Source organism: Taurulus bubalis (genome assembly GCF_910589615.1).
Source record: "Taurulus bubalis genome assembly, chromosome: 8".
NCBI classification, from domain to species: domain Eukaryota; kingdom Metazoa; phylum Chordata; class Actinopteri; order Perciformes; family Cottidae; genus Taurulus; species Taurulus bubalis.
Window position 1 is genome coordinate 13,613,456 of NC_136596.1, and position 21,876 is coordinate 13,635,331.

Here is a 21,876-nt window from a genome sequence, read left to right on the forward strand (position 1 = left end):
GGTGTGTCTAGGCTATCGCACCAGGCTAGTGTTCAAGCAGTCAAAGGGCTGATTATCTTAAAGGCAAGAAACAGGGGTGGATCTACATAACCAGTCTGAATGGCCGTGAGTGTAAGAGGTGTAAAATTACGGAAGAAAATATAGAATATATTGACTGCATTTTAAGTTTGTATGCTCTCAGTTGTTTTTACATGTTTAGTAGACAAATTAACTATTATGTTGGTAGAAGCAAAACATTAGTCCTATTCCTGACATATTCTTCTTTACTCAAGTACATTTAATAAACTTCTCTATTACTCAATACTCTCTCCTCACCGGTAAGATTGTGACAGTGACAAGGACCACTGTAGCACCATCTATCATGATGATGGTGTTGTCTTTGGAAGTGTAGTCCTGCCCTCCAGTGGCCTGGTTGGATGGGGGCTGGTACAGGGCCGGCCTGGTCTGGTAATGGATTTCCACCTCACCTGAAGAGCCTTGCTCCCTAACTATAGAGAGAGTCACATTGACTGGAACCCCTGGTAGTTGGTAGAAAAAATGAAGTGTTAAGCACAGTACAGTAAATAAGTCTCTTCTGCACTGTGATCCAGAAAAAACACACATCACTGACAAATCATCACTTATTTATCAATTTCTTGCAACATAAATTCTACTCTTACTCTGTGGTTCTTGTGTTAGTGTAAATTGGGAGTCCAGATGCCATCCAATCACCCCGTAGGGAGAACCATTCGGTAGGATGGTGAGTAGAGCTACTGCCCGCTGCTTGTCAATGACTGCAGCCTGTCGTAGGTCCTGCAGCCCCACAGTGGTGACATCCACGAGGGTGATCGTGACACTCTCTCTCAGCTCTGAGACACCATCTGCTATCACAGTCAGTGAGATGATGGCCACCGACTGACCCTCAGAAAATGTTACCTACAGATATGAAAACACATTTTAACTTGATTGCAGAAATTTGTCACGTTACACTACAACATTGTTAATTTTGGTAAGCATTTCATTTTCAAATATGTTGTCAAGTCATACAGTAATGTCTTTATTAAGACAGGAGGGCAAGGTTTACTCACCACTCCTGAAGTGGGGTAAATGTCTGCCAGACTGCCATTGGCGGCCCAGTGAACGGTCAGTCTGCCAAAAGTCCCTCTTTCCCTCTCCATATTGAGAGAAATCTGATTATTTTGCTCCAACTCCTCCACCTCCACAGATAGAGAATTCTGCAGAGAGGTAATGCCAGTATATTTCCATATTTCAATAGCTTGTGGTAATGCTTAAATATGCCATTGAATATATTCTGAAATGGTATAAGTACATTGAGGTTTAACAAAATGACTATAATTAAACTAGTACTTATCATGATTGACAAATGCAGAGGGTGTATAAAGTCTATGTTTATCTTCTTACCTGAGCAAAGCCGATGACTCCATGGGCATCGTCATTGGTTGGGACAATGACAGTCACCTGACCACCAAATCCAATCTCAGCCCCGCCCTTTGGATTCTTCAGACTGACCTGGAAGTACTCCTGCTCCTCAGGTATGTCATCATCTATGATGTTCACTGCTATCTCTAGCTCGCTGTCACCTGGTGCAAAGTGCAACTCCCCGAAACTGAACATGAGAAATTAAAAGAAAATGCAACATGATTTATTTAACTTTCAAGATTTGCTTTTCTGTGTAAGAACTGGCCTGTCTGTGAAACAATTTGGGTACCTGGGTATGAAATCAGACTGATTGGAGACAGAAGTGAATTCATACATAGTTGAGCAATTCTCCTCAGCAGAAGCCAAGAGGGTCTTGGTGGTGTTGAGGGAAGGGACCACGAGAGAGAAGAAGCTAATGGCTGGAGGGGCCCTCAGGATCATGGCAAGCAGTTTGACATCCGATCTCCAGGAGTAGAGTGACGAGCCATTTCTTCCAGCTAGCAAGACATAAGCTATGAGAAAGAGAAACATTTAATTAAGTTGTCAGGCCCATTGATAAAAATACAAATAAAATATAAGCTCCCTTTACAAACAAACAAAGCAGTTTATGACATGTATGCTTACTGATGCCAGAAGATAAAGTGAAGGGGTGAATAGAGGTGAGGCCTGGATGAGGAATGGACTGATAAAGCTGTGGTGAAGGCTGCCCTGAGCTCCACTGTAATACCACACAGGATCCGGAAGGACCTAGAGAAAGATACAGGAATGCACTGAAAAACACATTGATTTATGTTCTTTCATGCTAGAATAGCATGCTTATGTAAAGTAAGGGCTGGTTTGACTGACACACCCAAGACTGACAAATTACAACCTCTCAGTCTCTCTGTGGCTCTACTCTGCTCCACACTAAACCCACAACAGGTCCGAACCAGGAAATTCACCACTTTTGCAGACTCAGAGAGATTATGTCTCGTCAAAATATACAGAGCATAGAATAAATATATGATGTGGCCAACATTGCAAATTGTGTCATCAAACAGACAACATAACAGGGCTGTCTGAAACAGTTTCTGTGTGCCTTATAAAGTATCACTGATTTGTTTGTACTATCCTAACCAACATCTAACCGCTGCAAAATCCACAGGAAAGTACACTTACTGTAGAACCACAGAAAATAGTATCTCATTATTGCAAAAACAAAACTATCTTCTAAGAATACAGTAGACTAAGTGCACTTCTCTCCCATTTTAGGACACTTTTAGATATGTAATCTCAGCACCATAGACTTTAAAAAAACATACAATAACAAACAAACACAACTCATCAAATTCAATTTACTAACATTGTTTGACACATCAGTTAAACTGATGTTCAAAAATAAACTACTGACAGAAGTCAGAACATAACAGCATTCATAACTATTATGTGACTTCAAAGCTAGACAGGTCACCTTCAATAACAACCAAGAGGAGAGTGTCTTCTGCTTTAGTGTTGATTGTCTCCACATGAATGGCTCTGCCAGTGACTAGGAGAGGCTGTGGATTCTGAAATCTCCCACTGGTCCATTGAAGCAGGAAGCAGCTGACAGCATGTCTGTCTATGCACACTAACAGGTAGGGAACAGCGGCACGAGTGAATGGAGTTACACTGAGGATGTTCTCTTTGAAGTCAAGAGTCTGGAGGAGGGTGAAGGAGCCTCCGGCCCAAACAAAAATCTGTGGCATGAAACAAACAAAGTAACAAAACTTTGAGTACAGTTGTATAAGGCTTGATTGACATTTATTTTTGCCTGCTTTTCTAATGATCTTGACATGACTGAAAACAATTTAAAAAAATCACCTGGCTTGATGCTATTAGATAATCTCTGCCTTCGGTGGAGAAGTGTTTCACATCCAGAGCTTCAACTGCTAAGGTTTGTTCCTAAAAAAATGTGATTGCCCGAGATCATTTGAAAATGGAACAAGACAGTGTGAAAGTAATATATAAACACTTGATTAACATCATTGGGTTTGTACATACCATTGTGATATTGAGATCCATCTGCAATTTGAAGATGCTGAGGTTGGCAGCAGGGTAAAAAGGAGGACCACTATGTGTAATTCCTATGTAGGTAGAGCCATTCACTGCAAACCCCACACAAGAGCGTGGATCCTGAATCCTAACAGACTATGATGACCAAAAGAGAGAGGAAGGTATATTTGAATGCTAACAAGTGAGCTTGGGGCTCACTGCTAATCAAGTTCCTACTGGATTTCACTCTTGAATACATGTGTTTACAGTCGGTACATCATGTGCTTTTTGAGAGAAACTACTGTTGTTTGCCTACCTCTACAGGCACAAAAATCCCCTGCCACCGATAAAGAGTGGCCAAGGTGTGGGAGGATCCAACACTGGGCCTTCTATCCAGCCTCATAACCAGGAAGGAAGGCCCTCCAGGAAGGGTGCACCAAGAAGAGGTGGGGTTGTCCTCAAAGCTCTGGTACACACCCATCACTGGAAGGTGACCCTCTAGAAGAAAAAATGAATTGGAAAAACAATCACATTTGTATTGTTGTATTGTACTTGAACAACAGAAGAAAAGAGGGGCATTCATGAGGGATCAGGAAGTTGGGGTGACTTTGAATTAAGACATTTATGGGTCTCACGAGAGGCAATAGCTGTGTCCGATTGCATCTCCCATTCCACACTGACAGATGACTCCAGACCATTACTGCGCGACACGGTGAGGAAGACTGCCATGCCAGCTTCATCGGCAACCACTTCTGTGTTAGTTCTGTACAGAAAACACACATAGAATAAGACTACAAAAACATTGTTTTGCATGAGGTGTTGCATGTTTGTGTGTGCCCTTTTGATTTGTACACATTTCACAGCTACACATATAAATAGCATTGTATAATGCAAGTGTTTATGATATTCCAAGTTTCAGATTCTTCAATCGTCTGTATTGAGACCTGTTGACCGTAGGTCCAATGCGGAACAAGCCAGAAGGAGCTAAGTTCTCCAAGACGGTGATGAGAGTTTTGAGTTGGTCACCCATCCGTGCACCTCCTGTTGGGCTGGACAGGGTCACTGTGAAGGTTTCATTCACTTCAGGCTCAGCATCCAGTACTGCCCATATCTCCAGCATCTGAAATACAATCGAATTCACATGTTTTCTCATGTATGTCTTTTAATAACTGTTCGCCACTCAAAATCTACTTTCCCTCACCTTAAATCTGGCTCCATCCTCAAGCACCACAAACCCTTGTGCAGGCATCAAATCCCCCTCTGCTAGACTGCCGTTGGCATCAGTAATGGTAAACTGAACAGTCACAGTACCAAATGAGCCTTTCTCAGGGTTCCTAACCACATACAGCGTTGCCACACTTTCACTCAGCCCAGACACAGATGTGGGCTCCCTCAAGAAGAAATGCTCGCTGGTGTTAAATGAAATGACACCATGTCCATCGTCACTGGCCAGGATATTCACTGTGGCTATAAGAAAACAGCAACATGTAGTTTAGGAAGATAATATCATAGTAACTAAACTGGAGATTCTATTCTCTACTACCATATTACGCAGTTTTCACTTTTTGAGATATGGCGTTTCAGTTTCTTTGACAGACAGGAGCCAAAGTAAATGGATAGGTAGTAAACAGTCTTGTATCATTGTGCATGATTTATTGTTCCATTGTAAAGAATGCAGTCAAATAAGCAATATTACACAACAAGGTGTTCTAATGTAACCTGATGTGATTTAAATAACAGATAGAGTAGAGGTCTACTGTTTTTGTATAGCAGGTCAGCTTGTTTACTATTACGTTTATACATTTTTTTTCTTCTCTATGATCAATTGATGATACAATACTTTTTTGTTCTCACATGATGTTAGATCTCTATTCACTGTTGACCATGAATAGACATTGTATATTTTAACTGAATATGTCCTGAAAGTGCACGTTTCACTCTCTTATGCGGTTGTACTCAGGAATTTCAGAAATTATATTGAATTCTATTCTGCCCTCATATCTACCTGTGGTGTTGGTTCCTAGCTCCAGCCCCGGGGAAGGCTCGGACAGGATGAGCTGGAATCTCTCAGCTCCCTCTGGAATGGTGTCATCGATGATCTGCACTTCTACAAACTTATGCCTTTCGCCATCAACAAATTGGAGCATCTGTGGACAGAGTTTTTTTTTGGTTTGTTTAGAAACTTCATGCTGATACTTGTCTGTGAAGACTCTCATTCTTACAGTTCAGTGGAGTGGCCAAGTCAGGGGAAACTGGACTTGCTTAAGAACCTTGAAAACCTTTTAGCAAGATCACCGAGGCTCTTTGGATATTCATGCGACTACAAGTATCATATGATGTACTGTGTAACGATGTTTATGTGGGTCTGTGGTTTTGTGAGTAATACTTGAATATTTATGGCAGACCGTTTCACTGGTGTTGTAGTCCAGTCCCTGTTGAGCTTCTAGATTCTGAGCAAAGAAGAAGAGAGAGACATTTCCATATGTCCCCTTGTTCCTGTAAGCCACTAGAGTCAGTACTCCTATTGTTTCATTCACTTCAAACCTGGAAACCAGAACATATTTGCATGAGAAAAACAATCAGAGCATGTAGAAATAAACATAAGAAATGTATTATTTGTGGGTGCATTTCTTACATAGTGTTTGTCCATTCAATGACTCCTCTAATTCCATCATTAGCCGCAATGCTAACCACAGCCACCAAACCCTGGGTGTCTGAGGAAATAACATCATACAATAAGAACACATATGATGACCTTAATGTTATCAATTGCTTATTGGGACTTCAGGGCTGTTACTGCAGCACAAGCACCAAGATATGCAAGAGAAAACTGTAGAGAATCTAACTTCCGTCAAGGCACATTTGAGTGAAGGATTACAGGTAAGAAGCATCTCCTGTAAGTGGCTTGGGGGGCTGAGCAGCAAAGTCTTTTGGGTGGACTGATTTAGAACCCCCTGAATAGTCTGCTCCCAGTCACTTTATGGCCAAGACAGTAGGAGGCCAGCTCCGGGTTTAGTTTGGCTTTCTCTTTCTTCATCCCGCAGTGCTACTCGGCTCCCACCAAATCCCCAGGCTTCTTCAATCATGGAAAGCCACATAATGACTGCTGCCAAAAGAACGGCCGTGTGTTTACTATGTGTCTCCACGCAGAAATATGATAGTATTCTGGGAACCTGCTACTGTGTCTGTAGTATTCTGTCTACTCATTACTTTCTAAAGTTACTCATTCATAAATTGAATTTGTGGTTTGGGATTAGGCCAAAGCAGGAGCAGTAACTATGCTTTGCCATGGTGCATGTTGATGGTGAACTACAATGTTGTTGTTTAATATACTATACAGCAGTATTGTACATCAAACTACACATTAAGCTTGAGAACATGAATGTATATTTTACCTGGCAATGTGCAATACACAACTTCTACTCATCAAACAGAGAAAATGGTGAGAAATTGTGAAAAGGAAAGAAGAGGAGAGATTTAAATAGCCTATAAAAAATTACAAATAAATATATAAAATAGAACAAAAACAAAAGAAACAATGACAGGAATTAACAAATGATTTAACATTTGATTTGACACTGTAATAGCACAACTGTTTAGGATGACCAAAGGTGAGGATCAACAGATCAGCTCTACGCTGCTAAATCTATCCATACCTAATTTGGGAACAGTGGCAAGAGTTGTGATGAGTACTGCTGATGTTATGTTGACCAGAAAGAACTCCTGCAGCTCAGGAATGCTGTCCTAATAAAAACATTTAAAAATGAAAAGCTTTTAAATTCCAGATTCAAACAAATCCACATCAAGGAAGTAGAGCTTGCAGAGAAAAAAAATGACAGAAAGGAAGTAAGCCAAGGTTTACCTCCAGTATGGTGACAGGGATGGCGACAGAAGTCTGCCCATCCTGAAGGATTACAGAACCAGTACCAGAGATGAAGTCTTGTCCCGGGTCAGCGAGAGAACCCTCCACCTGGGACATATCTTGTAGAGAACCTCTTATAACTTCATAGGTGATATTCACTGCTCCTGTACACAAACAGTTAGGTATGATATCAGTTAGAATGTAAATAATTGAATGAATTCATTTAAAGGGAACCCATTAATTTCCCTGTACTCATTTAGCACAAGTTTTTGTGTTCACACTTGGCCCACTAACCTGAGGCTCCAAACTCTCTATTGACATAGATGTCTATAATTCGATCCCGTTCCTCTGTGGTCACCCTAAGGGATGACGGGGCGATAGTCAGCAGCCCATAGGGCTCATCGCTGGTGTCCACAGTAAGCACCGCCTCACTACCCTGAACATCCAGGGTAGCATGACCTGTCACCACAACACCTGCGTGAAAGTCAGGGGAACGTTAATCTGTGTATAAATTCTGACGAGGGCTATTTTGCGGTATTTGTGGTTTTAGGCACTGTTATCGACCACAGAGATGCGAAGAGCAGATGCATTACCAAACGTTTGTATGTTGGACAAAGACACTTTGTATTCATCTTTGTTCTCTGGTGTGACATCATCAAGAAGCTGCAGTACTATGGTGTCATTTAGTTCTCCCTGTAGGAGACACACCACAAATATAGGAATATGAAAACGACAAATCACAGCTGTACCGATTAAGCTCAGTCACAATATGCTGATCCGTGCAAAAGTCTACATCGCTACACTGTGCAATAAATAAGTTGATACGATGTTCAATGATCTCCATCTAGTATTTACCTGAGTAAAAACAAGTGTCCCTGAGGTTTGGGTGAAGGTCCGGTGTACAAGGGGTCCTTGTACATTCCAGTCGACAGTGACATTACCCAGACCAGGAGCGGTTCTCAACACTAATAGGGACAGCCTTTCACCTGTAATATGAAATATATAAAGGTTCGTAAAGATAGATACATTCATGGACTTCTGACGTTACCTGCTTTTCTTATACTGTAGATGACAGTGGAGGAAACTCATGGCCTCTAACTGTATGGATTATACTCAGGGAGACTTCAACAACAAACTGTGTGGGTGATAATGTGCTTGAACATACAGACAGAATAGACTGAGTACGCAAATTAGCAAAAATAGCTACCCACCTTCTCTGGCGATGACAGAACGTGAGTCTGGATGAAATCCTACTATCCCAGCCACATTATCGTTAGCCAGTATCACTATGGTTACAGTGTCAGAGTTGGGCAGGATCCGACTTCCTCCCTCCGTATTAACAAGACCAATCATGAGGCTCTCATTGTCCTCTGGCTCAATATCATCTCTGATTAAAATCTCTATTGTCTTCTTCAGATCACCTGTCGCAGAGAGGATAAAGTAAAGACATGCCGTTTAATTTAATTCATCCTGAGCAGACATTGGTTTTAATAATAATTCTTAATAATAATTCTAATAGTATTCTAATAAATACTATTAGTAATGAGTGAGTGGTTCACATACCATCAAAGACCAGAATTCCTCCAGTACCAGTGAAGTCAACATCTGGTGTGCCCTTTCCTCCAACAAACCTCCACTCTACGGTGACAGTGCCCAAATTCCCTCCTCTCCTCTCTATAACCAGGGGCACCACAACCATTGGCTCTTCTCGAACCTCTAGATAGAGCCCCTCATTAGTGGTGTTGGGATTGAGGCTGTATATCAAAAATACGCCAAACGCATCTCCATTCATCCCTATAGTGACCACAGCTTTGTCTGGCTGGCCAATTGAGGGCAGGTTCTTCTGCGCCACAGTCAGATTCATCAGCTCTACCTTAAAACAATACAAGGTAAAACATTGTATTTGTATTATAGTTCAAACAGAATGCATGAAATACAAATTAAATCATTGATAACACATGGGTTTTACATTTAAGATCTGTATGGAGAAGCTCTCATCCATTTCAGGAAATGTATCAGTCAAGATTGGGACTGTGAGGTTGGCAACCCCTGATCCATCTTCCATGAAGGACCTCTGAGCTGTTACAGGGGTGTAATCACTTCCTGCCACAGCCTGGGCACTGAACAGGACAGCAGCTGCAGTGATGTTTTTTATATACGTCATAACCTGAGATTTAGAGGTCAGCTGGTCAACCCCTGAAGTCACCCAAGTGCAGGATGTTGAGGTCACTCCTGATGACAGAGAAAAGGCCTGGCAGGCACGTTCTCTCAGACAGGCAGCAGCACACGCAGCCAAGGGGTCTTTTTGACCAGTGATGTTAACTGTCCTCATAGGGGCAGTGGATGGAATGCCTGGTTTTGGGAGATTATAGTACATGAGCAGATTCTGGCCATCAGCCTGAGCCAAGCCAACAATGTCCATCTCAGAGGTGCTGTACACGATCTCCAAGCGACCAAAGTGACCGCCTCTGGAATAAAAGCAATTGGGACGAGAGAGAAAAGACAGCAGACAGGAAGAGGTGAGTACATAGGAGTACATACAACAACTTAAAATAAGAGCATTATTCCAGAAGAAAACAATACTATTAAAGTACCTCCTGCGGACAGTAATATTGGCTCTATAAACTCCCTCCAGTGGCTCCTGAAGGCGGTAAACAGTCTGTTCAAAGTACACTGTCCCATATGGATTGTCATTGTCAGGCACTATTACATTAACAGATGTATCGGCTCCGAGGCTTCCTCCATTACTGGCACCAATAAGCTCCACCTTAATTATCTAGAAAGGGCAGAAGGGGATTGATAAACATTGCAACGCAAATTATGTAAAATATTTCAAAAGACGTATCATGTCACATAATTCACAGAGGCATTTTCACTGCCAGTTTCTTACCTCAGTTATTTCAGGTACATTGTCAGCTAAAATCTCCACCTGGAGCATCTTCATGGTCTCTCCAGGAGCAAATGTAACCTCTCCCGATGTAGGTCGGATGTCCCCCACTGCTAGTTTACCATTGACAGTGGCCTGCCATTGGACTACCACTGTGCCAATTGTACCAGCATTACGGACTATGGGCAACTTCACCTCCAGAGAATTAGTCCCTGGTTCCTCTATGGTAACTGGAACGGCTTGGAAGACTACATAGAATTAAAATGAAGAACATTTAGAAATGGTCAAAATAAGATGAAAAAAACAAATCCTGGATAATGTCTACTAACCAAAGGCACCAAAAGGGTCATCAGAAGGCTGTATGGTGATGATGGCACGCGTGAGCTCCCCCAGGAGAGCTCCACCAGTGGTCTGGTTGATCAGCTCGATGAGAAAGGTCTCCTCTATCTCAGGGACCACATCATTGATGACATAGATCGGTACAGATTTACTGGACTCCCCCTCTAGGAGGACCACATCACTGGAGGCTACACTGTAGTCTTCACCTATAGGATTACACACATGCACATGCATATGGACATGGCCTGCCTGCTCACACACAAATCATAGAGAGAAAGATTTCAATCCGGGCTCCATGCCCAATACTTACTGACTCTGGCGGTCAAAGGCACTGCTCGGAACTTGACGGAAACGTCAGCAAAAATTCCCCCAACACGTGTAACATTTATTATGGGCCCAACGTAGTGCTCAGCTACACTGACAGCAGAAGCTGACAGCTGGAGGATTCCAAAAGCATCGTCGCTGGCCTCCACTATCACCTGGGCAACAATGTCAGTCCTGAGGCCCAGTGAAGGAGAATTGGAAACTGGAAGAAACAGTAAGAGGATATTTCATCAGTTTAGTATGATATGACTGAAGTATAATTGTATCTTAAATCTGTGGGGGTGTCAGTATCTTACTGAGCCTCTCCTGCTCTCCTTTGATAAGTTGAACACTGATCAACTTCACAAACACAGACTCATCTCTTTCTGGATCCTCATCATCCAGTACTCGGAGGGTGATGTTTGCTTCACTCTGATTGGCCAAGAACACAACAGAATCCAGGAGGGGAACAAAATCCCGCTCCTCAGTTGCCCGGCCCACCCCAGGGGTTCTATAAGGTTCCGGATCTTCCTCATTCAGTGTCCCAAACGTTACTCGGACCTAGACATAGACAAAAAAGGAAAATTTCATATTGTTTGGTATATCCACGACATGTGGGCATCCGTCATTCTAGTATATATTTATCAAAAGCCAAAGAAACAGAACCACAAGTGGCTTGATTTAATAATTTATAGGCTTCCAATTAGGTTTCTAAAGCTTCTACAGATAGACACACCTGACCCATCAGGCCCCTCTGTCGCAGGATGGTGAGCGAGACAGTTGAATCCGCTTCAGAAATTCGGACAGACCTTGACACGTTTGCGAATACAAAAACACCGTAAGGATCGTCGTTGGCGAGCACAGTCAGAGTAGCGGATGTCTGGACACCCAGACGACCATGGGTGACGTTAACCAAGGACACGCTGAAACCCTTGTCCAACTCAGAAGTCTCATCCTGGGCCACATTGATGATGATGTTCTCTGACGTCTGACCTACACCGAAGGTGATGTTCCCAAACCTGCTGAGTAGCTCCCCCTCAGAACTCAAATCAGCCTCCCAGTACACAGTTACATTGGAGAGGTCACCAAAGGCCCGATCCACCTAGCAGAGAACAAAAAGCAAACATAGCATGATGACAAACAACAAAACTTAACCCTACACTGTATTTAAAAAACAAACGTGACTTGTTAATGCAGATATAAGAAAATACATATCTCTGGGCACTTCCTAAATTTACACTAATATTCCACTGACCTGCAGGACCACAGAGCTGCGTCCATCCTCAGGCTCTGTCCCATTAACAGACAGGGATTCAGGACTGAACTGAAACACGCCATGGGCATCATCCGAAGCAGCGATGGTCACTGTGATGCGGGACGCAGCTCCCAAGCTGGCTACACACAAAATACCAGATATAACCATGTGTTCCTTTTTAGTGATCCACTCTGGTTGCATGTTTAAGAAGTAGATGAAACAAACCCAATGGGAAGGAATGTAAATGTGACAATTATTTTGTATTTAAACAAGCTAGTGTTTTTCATAAAAGTAGCCCAATAATAATACACACCTTCTTACCACCAAATAAATATATGTTATGGTCAAGAGATTTAGACTGAAATGGCAGTGTGCAGGGGTTATTTTAGAATAGAAGACAACAGCGAGTCTTAGTGTAAAACATTGGGGTCTCTGACTATTATGTCAACCATTTATGCCTGCTGCCCATGAAAGGCTATTTGTTTTTCCTACATCCTCTCTCCTTGGGTACTTTTCACAGGGTCACAGTACAATGTAAACACCACACACAATTAAACACACACACGTAGGCTCACTCAAGACTGAGCTTTCAGAGTAGAGTCCAAATCTTTTTTAACAATTCTATACAACCATATATAATTATTATAATAATTAATAATAATACTATTATTCTAAAAGAAAGACAGAATTTGTGAAGACATACAATGGTACCATTTAAAAATATCAGGATAGGTATTAGATCAAAAATGTGCTTGTCAACAGCAGCAGCATGTCACTTGATCCCAAATAAAACTTGACTTTGAGATATGCAATTAAGGTAGTGAGACATTATGTGGGTGTGTGAGTGAAGGAATGGGGACAAGAGGCAGTTTAGGGAGAAAAGGAGGGGTGTACTTACCATGGTGGTGATAGGATGGAAAGAGGAAGTCAGAGTCACTCTCCCCACTACCACTTCCTTCACTATGCAGAAACTCATCCACTGATCACACACGAGGATCAAGCAAGTGTCACACAGAATCACACCGGAAGAGTAGAGTAGAGATCGAAGGGAAAATGGGAAGGAAGGTAGGTAGGTAGTCACGTAAGTAGGTGGGTATAGGGAAGCACACAGGAGCACGGCACACAAAGCACACATAACAGAAAGACAGATTACAGGGTTGGTTCAGCTCTAATTAAGATAGGTAGAGAATGAAATTGTAAAAACCTGTGGAAATGAGTTCCAAGGCTAAAAATATACCATAATGTAGCAAAATGTGACTCAAACTAATGAAAACTGTTCAGTCATGACTATGGGCTCATATTTCTCACCTCCTCCATCAGCATTGTAGAGCTCCACTCTAAAAATCTTGTCCAGCTCAGGGACAGGATTGTCTACGATGGTCACCGTGATGAACTTTAACCTCTCCCCTGGAAGAAAGTCCAGCATGCCCTCTGAGTCCTGGCAGAGGAATACAGAGAAAGAGTATTCTATTATTCTCTCATCCATCATCGACGTGTATGCATCCGTAAATTTAAAGACCTTAGTAGAAACAAACCTCGTAGTCTTCAGGGCTGGATGCTGTGAATGGGGTTGTCCTGTATCCAACCATGACCCTTCCCAAAAGGCCTTGGGCCCTGGCCACTAGCAGGCGGACTTGTCCATCTTCCTCGTTAACAGTTATGTGGGCAAGTTCTAACGCTGGAGGGATCGATCCCTCGCCTGGAGGGCTGGGCTGAAACTGCAGCAGGCCTAGATTAGGGAAGGGTGTGTGTTTGTGTGTTATAGTTATGTTTAGAAGAGAGGACAGCGGGGAGAATATAATGAGAAAAAGGGAAGAGGTGTGATGGAAGTAGGAGGGCATAGGCAGTGGGAGACGAATAATGCACATGAGAGGGAAAAAGAGAGAGAACATTTTAATTTGATTTAGCTGACAGATTACGCATCCTGGCACAACGTAATCTTATAAATACATATCACTTATTGATAAAACTTGCAAAGTTGAAACAACAACAGTAATGCATTTTGGGCATGTGAGTGAATACCATAGGGGTGGTCACTAGCTGTGACAGTGACAGTGTTAACAGCGGTATTTGGGTCGATGCTTGCACCACTGGTGGGGGTGGAGCCACGCATCCCATCACCGGACTCTGCTGAGACCAATGTAATCTGAAAGGATTCTGCCAGCTCTGGGAGGTTATCATCCAACACCAACAGGTTCAATACCTAACAGAAAAATGTGCACACATTAGTTATATGTTTTAGTCCAGACTGTACTCTTCAAAATAGTCTAAATTTTAGTCGCCAATGTAAAAGCTTGATTATCCACTGGTTGACTGTTAACTGATTAAACAACAAACCACTAGGTGGGGCTGGTTGTCTAAATTTGGGAGATTGTAAAATCTTGTCCTTTAACTGGACATATAGTATGTATTGAAATTATTATGTTGGAAATACAGTGCAGACAAGGTACACCACACCACTGGGTGTCTGCACTGGATAAACTCCTTGTTTTCCCCACTACGCACGCACGCACATGCACACACACACACACACACACACGCTAACACACAAACACACACACACACACACACACACACACACACACACACACACACACACACACACACACACACACACACACCTCAGAGCGCTGTCCAGGCATGAAAAGCACAGCTCCAGTCGCATTGACAAAATCTTGATGGGCTGGCGTCTCACTGTCCAAGCTATCCAGTTGGGTAACACTGTAGTTGACATAAACGTGGTCCAGAGAACCCCGCATGCGCTCCATCACACAAGAGATAGTGGAGCCCTCCTCAGTGGTCTGTAAGGACAAACCACAGAATAAAATGTTGATCAATTCTGAAATGCTGGGCAAAATGGTAAATACTGAATGCTTAAATGAGCTGGTCTTACCAACTGTGTTAACAACCCAGTCTAATTCCAGCACACTAATAATCTGATTTAGACAGGAAAGCACCTGATAGCCTACATGCTTCTACATGTATTCATCCCCAAAGGATCAAGGATATAAAGAAGATCCCCTCGTTCTGATGGAATGCCATCCCCAGCCCTGACACCTGTCGTCCTGATGGCAACAAGGAACTAGATCTCCCGTCTCCAGTGCTGGAACTCTTTATCCACTTCTCAAGGAATGTCCTGACTGGCAGACCTTCTGCAGCCCAACCAGCTGTCGCTCTATACCTGAGAGGGGTCATCATGAGAGCCCATGCATCCAATCCAACTAAAAATTGAGAGCATGCTCTCCCTGCAGCCATGCATGAATACTGATGAAATATGCAGCAGTACAGGGACTGTCAAACCAATTGGATTACATTACACGTGTTTCTATACATAGACAAAACTGAATGATTACATTAACACATGCTACTGTACTAGTACTATACTCTAGTTTATTCAAAGGATTATCAATTCCTTTGATTACCAGTCTGGTTTACATTACGTTACATACAAAATGTCATAAATGCAGTGCCCATGAGGTGTTTATAGATGCTCAATGCAGCAAAAATGGTCGACCAAATGCCACTGACTAAATATTTTGCACTTACATCAGGAATGCAGGCACCAGTGAATCCAAAAAGCCCATTGGCATTGTCACTCTTCATGACTCGCAAAGTAGCAGTGGGTCTGGGGAAAGGGAGGCGTGCTCCACCGTGAACTGCTACCAACTGGAGATAAAACACTTCCTCTCCCTCCTCCTCATTATCATCCCTGGCCTCCACCACAAACGACTTCTGCCTCTCCTCCTGCCAGTACCGTAGGTAACCAGAGATGTTACGCAGGTCTGTTTTAGCAGGCTGGGTGTGAAGCTCGTGAATGTGGCTGCGCTTCAGCTTCGAACTGTACAAGCGAACATCTTGGAGAAGGCCTGTGTATCGCTGTTCACCCTCTGGATCCGACCCTATAAACACCGACGCAGGTCCTAGTGTAAAAAGACAGTACAATATATTTCATACAGAAAATGAAATAAAGCTGCATAAATGGTTGGATATACAAGTAATACAAATCACTATCACTGCTTCAAGCACAAATGTACAGGATATGATATGACAGACATGATGCTGAAAAATATATTCAAATTCACTGAATTAATGTGGTCCTTGGTCACAAGCTGCCATCAAACATTGACACGCACACCCACATATATCATAAGTTCCAATTAATTAACTGTGGATGCATTCCCTGTGCTCTGTTATCTACATGTCAAACAAGAACATTGTGTGTTGAACAAGTTTCAATATAGCATAAGAGGCTTCAAAACTACAGAATGTGTTACTCTTAATTCCTGAAACTCTCAATTTTGTCACATAGTTATATCTTATATCTCTGGTATCGTTTGCAAGCTTTAAAACCACATATTGACACATTTGTTTTATAGAATAACCCTTGTGCATTAAAGTTTTATCAGAGTTTTTAAAATTCACACCTGAGCTTTTAATTGATTGAGATCTGGCGAGATATTAGCAACTGACTAATGAGACTTTGTTTGACCCAGAGGTCGATTTCCATGACATTAACAAGGGATCGTCTTTTTGTTAATGGTGGAATAAAATGTGGTTGCTCTGTTGGAGTGTATTGGGAGCACAAACATAATCTTGATTAAAGGCCACCAAATGCCCAGATCTGGCTCTTTCTCATTATTCATTTATATACTTACACCTCTCGGGCCTATCGCTTCCTGTACTGGGACAAAATGGGACAAATGCAGGACATCTGCCACAGTGAGCAAGTATAAAGCCCTGACACAAAAACAATTCCTCTGTGGGTTGAGTTACCAGTAGCAGACAATAACACATGACATGATTGATGATCATGTATAAGTCTACTGTGATTGAAGTTAGCCAAAGAACCATCTGAATATTTCCCCTCTATGAGCTTCGGGTCCATTGCAGACTGTGACTATTGTCTCCATTAATTAGAGAAAATTGATAGAAAAGAAGATGCCGGTTGATTCCCTTTAGCAGTAACAATATCCAGCAGCGCTGAGTCTAAGTGGTCACTCAAGCATAGCAGAGTTCCAGTAGTCCTGAACAATGAGGAAATGACTGAGAGGTGGGTGCGTGTGTGTGAATGTGTGTAACTGTGTGTGAGTGTATTTGCATTATGTTTGTAAGAAGACTTGTTCTCATTCCACATGGGAACAATGAGAGAGAAGCTTGAAACTCTATCCCCAGACAGTCTCAGACAGTCTCACACAGTCACACACACACACACACACACACACACACACACACACACACACACACACACACACACACACACACACATTTATTTGGCCTTTAGTTTACATTTTGACATTTTGAATGTAAATGTAAAAGATTATTAGACACTGCAAGATCGATAACATAACATTTGTATGAATTCCAATGAGCATCATATTTGCATGATGTGTTATATTATCATTTGATATGGAGTTTTCAAAGTAGCATGAAACAAGTAAATTGCTTGAAAATCATGACAACATATGCTAAACACAGACAAACTGTGCGGACAAATTGGAGCTAAAAACAAAAGGTTGAACGCAACAAACAGGGATATGATGGGGACTGATGATGCTCAACAACCTGATATTTGTCACTCTGCTATGTTTGATAAATATCTGATAAATTAGCTCACCATCAGCGATGCCCTCTCCTTTGATGCTCTTCAGTCCTCCAGGAATAGGGTTCCCATCCAGGAAGAACTCAATAATCCCATCATCAACCGTAATGATGACATGTAACCAGGAATTATCTTCTACAAATTTATCAGCAGTGGCCCGGGCCACTTGGGAATTGTTTGATCCTATCAATGTATAATACAGCATCACCATGACATGAGACTCATTGGTGTGGACCTTCACTCCATAATACAGGGTCCCATTCCTGGTTCCTTTGCAGACTATGAAGCCGTCAGTGTCTGGTCCGGGCACAAGCCAAGCAGAGAAGGTGAAGTTTCCAACATCAGCAGGCCCATCTTCAGGAGAGATAGTCCCGTAAGATCCTGGAAGCCCAGTGAAAAACCATGTGTCTGTGGCTGAGTGGTGCCGCCTGGCATGAGGCCTGAGCTGAACTTCGTCTGGGAAGGAGGCTAGAAGGAGCAGGTCATCCATCAGAGGAAGGCCCTCTGGGAAGCGTCCAGAAACAATCTCCCAGGCAACCCGCACATCACCAAAAGTACCCTGCTGTCGGAGGATGGTGAAGGAAGCAACATCAGCCATATCGTCCTCTGAGAGTACATCTTCAGCTATTTCTTGGTCCAAGTTGCTGTTAGCGATGGCAAAGACACCAAATGGATCGTCATTAAAAGGGATGAGAATCAAGGCAGTCAGAGAAGTATTGGCTAGTCGTCCACCTTCCCCTGGAAAACCACCTTAAAGAAATTATAGAAAAAAATCTTAAAGGTTTTGAAGACAACAATATAAATTAAATGAATCCTTTTTTGTTATTTTTAATATCATTCTTGAGATATTGAAGCTGAAGACTCAAATGAAATGTCATGTCAAGTTCAAACTCAAATACAGTAAAATATTTGTTATAGCCGCTGCCGCTTTTATAAATTGATTCAATTATTCACATCTTTTAAAGGAACAGTGTGTAGCATTTAGGGGCATCCTCTGGCAGATATTGAATATCATATTAATAAGTATGTTTTCTTCAGTGTATAATCACCTGAAAATAAGAATTGTTGAGTTCCTGTAACCTCAGAATGAGCCGTTTGCATCTAGATATGGAGCGACAAATCTAACACTGGCTCTAGATAGGACCATTCGCATTTTCAAATTTTTGCGATCTGCAACATCACTGCAAGATGTCGCCAATTTATCTCTCAAATTTGACAAATATGTCACTTTAACCTGAATTCACCTGAGATATTAACCAGCCTGAGGACGAAGAACTCATTGAATTCGGGAAGCTTATCTGAGATGGCCTCCAAGACAATAGGCTTAGTCTCTTCCCCTGTGGTGAAGGTGATGGAGCCGGATGTGTTAGTAAACTCCTGGGTTTCCTCCAGAGGACTCACTGAGTCATTGGCAAACAGCTGCCAGAAGACTGTAACATTACCAAAATGCCCACGAGCACGCAGAATACTGGAACAGGGAAAAGAGTAATTATTCATTCATAGAATACAGGAGAAAACTTTGTATTGTGAAAATGTATAACTTCAATGCATAGAAAATACTTTCAATTTGGATTAATTCTTCAAATTAAGTGTATATGAGCATGAAACCAGATGTGTTGCACAAAAGAAACATGAAATGAAGGCCTATTTCTTACTAAAAATCATTGGTCTTTCCCTCTTCGACAGGTTTCTCTATTGCTTCCAGGAAGAAAATCCCATTGGTATCATCATTGGCCTCAATCACCACAGTAGCTGTGTTTGCTCCATACACAACGGCATCACCTGTGTACATATTCATATTGTCAGGCTGGATTACGAGCGACGAGCACATACTTCAATTTGCTGGACTACGAGTACCAGACATGCAAATCTGCTCCAAATTAAACAGGAAAGGTAAAGCGTATCTAAGTCCCAGAAGGTGTTTAATTGAGCTCTAACCCTTACTCTACTCCACTCTACTCCATGTCAATCAATAGACAGAGAGAGGCTAGTGGAGTAGCTGTTCTTTGTGTTTTAGAAAGTCTGGAGTATGGTAATTAAGGTCCTGTTGGGGCCCACAGGTCTTTCATTCCCATTCCTGACAAACAAAACAATACTGGTATTAGGAGAGAGCTTTCAAATGAGACAAGCAACTTACTTTCAGCTGTTTTAATCCTTGGAGGGGATGCAAATTATACTTTTTCATTATCTCAAGGGACCAACATGTATGAAGATATGATACCCAGTATATTACCTGACAAAGCACATGAGTCACATGAAATATCCTGATACTATACAGTACAACCCTGTGATAACCATTTGTTTCAAAGGAGGCATAGTACTCACCGGTAGCATTGTAGAGAACAATGGTGAAGGGCTCATCAGTCTCAGGTATGTTGTCATCTTCCACAGCCACAGAGATGTTCTTCATCCATTCACCCGCATTATACACCAGCAACATGTCATCACTCAGTATGGTGAGGTCACCTGGAGATGCTTCTCCGTAGCCCACACGGTACATCACTGTGGCAACAAAGTCTGCCCGCCCTGCCCTCAACACAGTGAAGTTTGCCAGGCCGCCTTCCTGAAGCCGCACGACCACAGGTTCTGAGGAGAGGCCATGGTGTGTGTGTGTGTGTGTGGGGGGGGGGGAGTGGGAGGAAAGGAGTCAATGACTGTGGCTTTAACATATCAATATATTATCCTTCATAAACAGTAATCTGAACAGTATCCTTACCAGAAAAGTAAATGGGGTCATCATTCTTATTTATCTGTAAACTGGCATTGAGTATGTTTCCCAGTCTCGCACCACCTGTAGCATTTAACACTGTGATGGTGAAATTCTCCATGTCCTCTGGGATCTTAAATAAAAAAAATATAAATATTTATACAAATAAATGTAACTCAAATTTGGACTACAGGCCTTTTTGAGTTTACTTTATAATTTTACCTCATCAGGTATGGAGAAGACAGTGAGGTTTTTTAGGTATTCCCCTTCCATGAAGGTGATGTTTCCCTGGAGGGGACTGATGTCTCCTGACAAGGCTGGCTCCAAAGCCCAGGAAACTGACACTTCTCCGAAATGACCCTTGTTCCTCACGACAGGGAACACCGCTGAAGATTAATCAGATGAGAAGGAAGATGATGCATTCAGATATTTAAATCATTAACTTGTGTGCATTTCTCTTGACAAATTCCAATAATAAAGTATGTTTATACCTCACAGTTAAACTTCATACGTTTTTTGTCGTCCAGTTCCCATTTATGCCTGGAAACACTGGTGATACATTCACTAAAGACTGAGAGAACATTGTGCTTCTCCCTGTTCTCAGGACCAGATTGAATATTGGACTGCATCGTCACTGAGTTGGGCCTAAAATAACTGTTCCCCATGTTTATGTTCTTAACACATTCTTATTCATGACACAAACATGGTACGCTTAAAATACCAAACTTTAATCACAGTCCAGCTTAGGTCCATTTTCAGTGTCAATGAGATACAACTTGACATAGAAAAGTATCACTATTATCTAAAGGACTACTAAGTACCTTGGTGCATCTCGTCCCCTTTGCTCTCATTGATGGCCACTGTCAGTCCTGATTGGATGAACTCAACTACCCCAAAGGGGTCGTCGTTCTTCCGTACTGTGATGTTGACCTCCCTGTAGTTGCCTAGGCGACTGGGTGGAGTGCTGTGGCTACTAAGTACCACAGAGAAGGTCTCGTCCAGCTGTATGAACACACATGCGTACAAAAACACACACACACACGCGCACACACACACACACACACACACACACACACACACACACACACACACACACACACACACACACACACACACACACACACACACACACACACACACACACAGTTTTCATGTTGCAAATACAGATATTAAGCCTAGTTCTTTTTTTACTAGCTTAAACATAAGTTGACCACTATCAGACCGGGAGGACCATTTAGAAGTGAATTAAAAATGAATTATATAAAACATAAAGCTTGGCATGTAATTGACCATGCTCTTACCTCAGGCACCCCATCAGGCCTTGCAAACAGTGCCACTACCACCTCGTTCTCTCCTGGTTTGAACTCCAGGATGCCAGTGGCGCCATAGAATTCAGTGTTGCCAACAGGCATGACAGCATATCGCACCAGCTGTTTCAGCAGCTGTCCCTTGGCTCTGACCACATGCAGCTCCACAGCCTCACCCTCCTAGGTAA

The 21,876-nt window shown here is 42.3% G+C and overlaps 1 protein-coding gene across 1 annotated transcript in view; it reads right to left on the minus strand.

The window, feature by feature from the left end:
* Positions 1-21,876, minus strand: part of adgrv1 (adhesion G protein-coupled receptor V1) — a gene marked incomplete at its 5' end in the record, with an annotated part of 90,227 nt that overhangs the window by 57,561 nt on the left and 10,790 nt on the right. Inside the window, 45 exons of the mRNA XM_079221680.1 lie at positions 316-518; positions 660-915; positions 1,068-1,214; positions 1,402-1,606; positions 1,709-1,931; positions 2,044-2,166; positions 2,870-3,134; positions 3,259-3,339; positions 3,439-3,585; positions 3,746-3,927; positions 4,065-4,192; positions 4,374-4,549; positions 4,631-4,896; positions 5,435-5,576; positions 5,835-5,973; positions 6,065-6,143; positions 7,086-7,173; positions 7,292-7,455; positions 7,586-7,765; positions 7,885-7,984; positions 8,147-8,277; positions 8,503-8,712; positions 8,855-9,164; positions 9,261-9,759; positions 9,886-10,067; positions 10,182-10,426; positions 10,508-10,723; positions 10,828-11,043; positions 11,138-11,381; positions 11,557-11,922; positions 12,076-12,215; positions 12,974-13,054; positions 13,384-13,513; positions 13,611-13,804; positions 14,098-14,278; positions 14,697-14,876; positions 15,622-15,995; positions 17,690-18,424; positions 18,919-19,142; positions 19,330-19,456; positions 20,000-20,260; positions 20,391-20,514; positions 20,604-20,767; positions 21,203-21,383; positions 21,683-21,868. Of these exons, the coding sequence (XP_079077806.1) occupies positions 316-518; positions 660-915; positions 1,068-1,214; positions 1,402-1,606; positions 1,709-1,931; positions 2,044-2,166; positions 2,870-3,134; positions 3,259-3,339; positions 3,439-3,585; positions 3,746-3,927; positions 4,065-4,192; positions 4,374-4,549; positions 4,631-4,896; positions 5,435-5,576; positions 5,835-5,973; positions 6,065-6,143; positions 7,086-7,173; positions 7,292-7,455; positions 7,586-7,765; positions 7,885-7,984; positions 8,147-8,277; positions 8,503-8,712; positions 8,855-9,164; positions 9,261-9,759; positions 9,886-10,067; positions 10,182-10,426; positions 10,508-10,723; positions 10,828-11,043; positions 11,138-11,381; positions 11,557-11,922; positions 12,076-12,215; positions 12,974-13,054; positions 13,384-13,513; positions 13,611-13,804; positions 14,098-14,278; positions 14,697-14,876; positions 15,622-15,995; positions 17,690-18,424; positions 18,919-19,142; positions 19,330-19,456; positions 20,000-20,260; positions 20,391-20,514; positions 20,604-20,767; positions 21,203-21,383; positions 21,683-21,868 (9,195 nt within the window). The remainder of the gene's footprint in view (positions 1-315; positions 519-659; positions 916-1,067; positions 1,215-1,401; positions 1,607-1,708; positions 1,932-2,043; positions 2,167-2,869; positions 3,135-3,258; positions 3,340-3,438; positions 3,586-3,745; positions 3,928-4,064; positions 4,193-4,373; positions 4,550-4,630; positions 4,897-5,434; positions 5,577-5,834; positions 5,974-6,064; positions 6,144-7,085; positions 7,174-7,291; positions 7,456-7,585; positions 7,766-7,884; positions 7,985-8,146; positions 8,278-8,502; positions 8,713-8,854; positions 9,165-9,260; positions 9,760-9,885; positions 10,068-10,181; positions 10,427-10,507; positions 10,724-10,827; positions 11,044-11,137; positions 11,382-11,556; positions 11,923-12,075; positions 12,216-12,973; positions 13,055-13,383; positions 13,514-13,610; positions 13,805-14,097; positions 14,279-14,696; positions 14,877-15,621; positions 15,996-17,689; positions 18,425-18,918; positions 19,143-19,329; positions 19,457-19,999; positions 20,261-20,390; positions 20,515-20,603; positions 20,768-21,202; positions 21,384-21,682; positions 21,869-21,876) is intronic.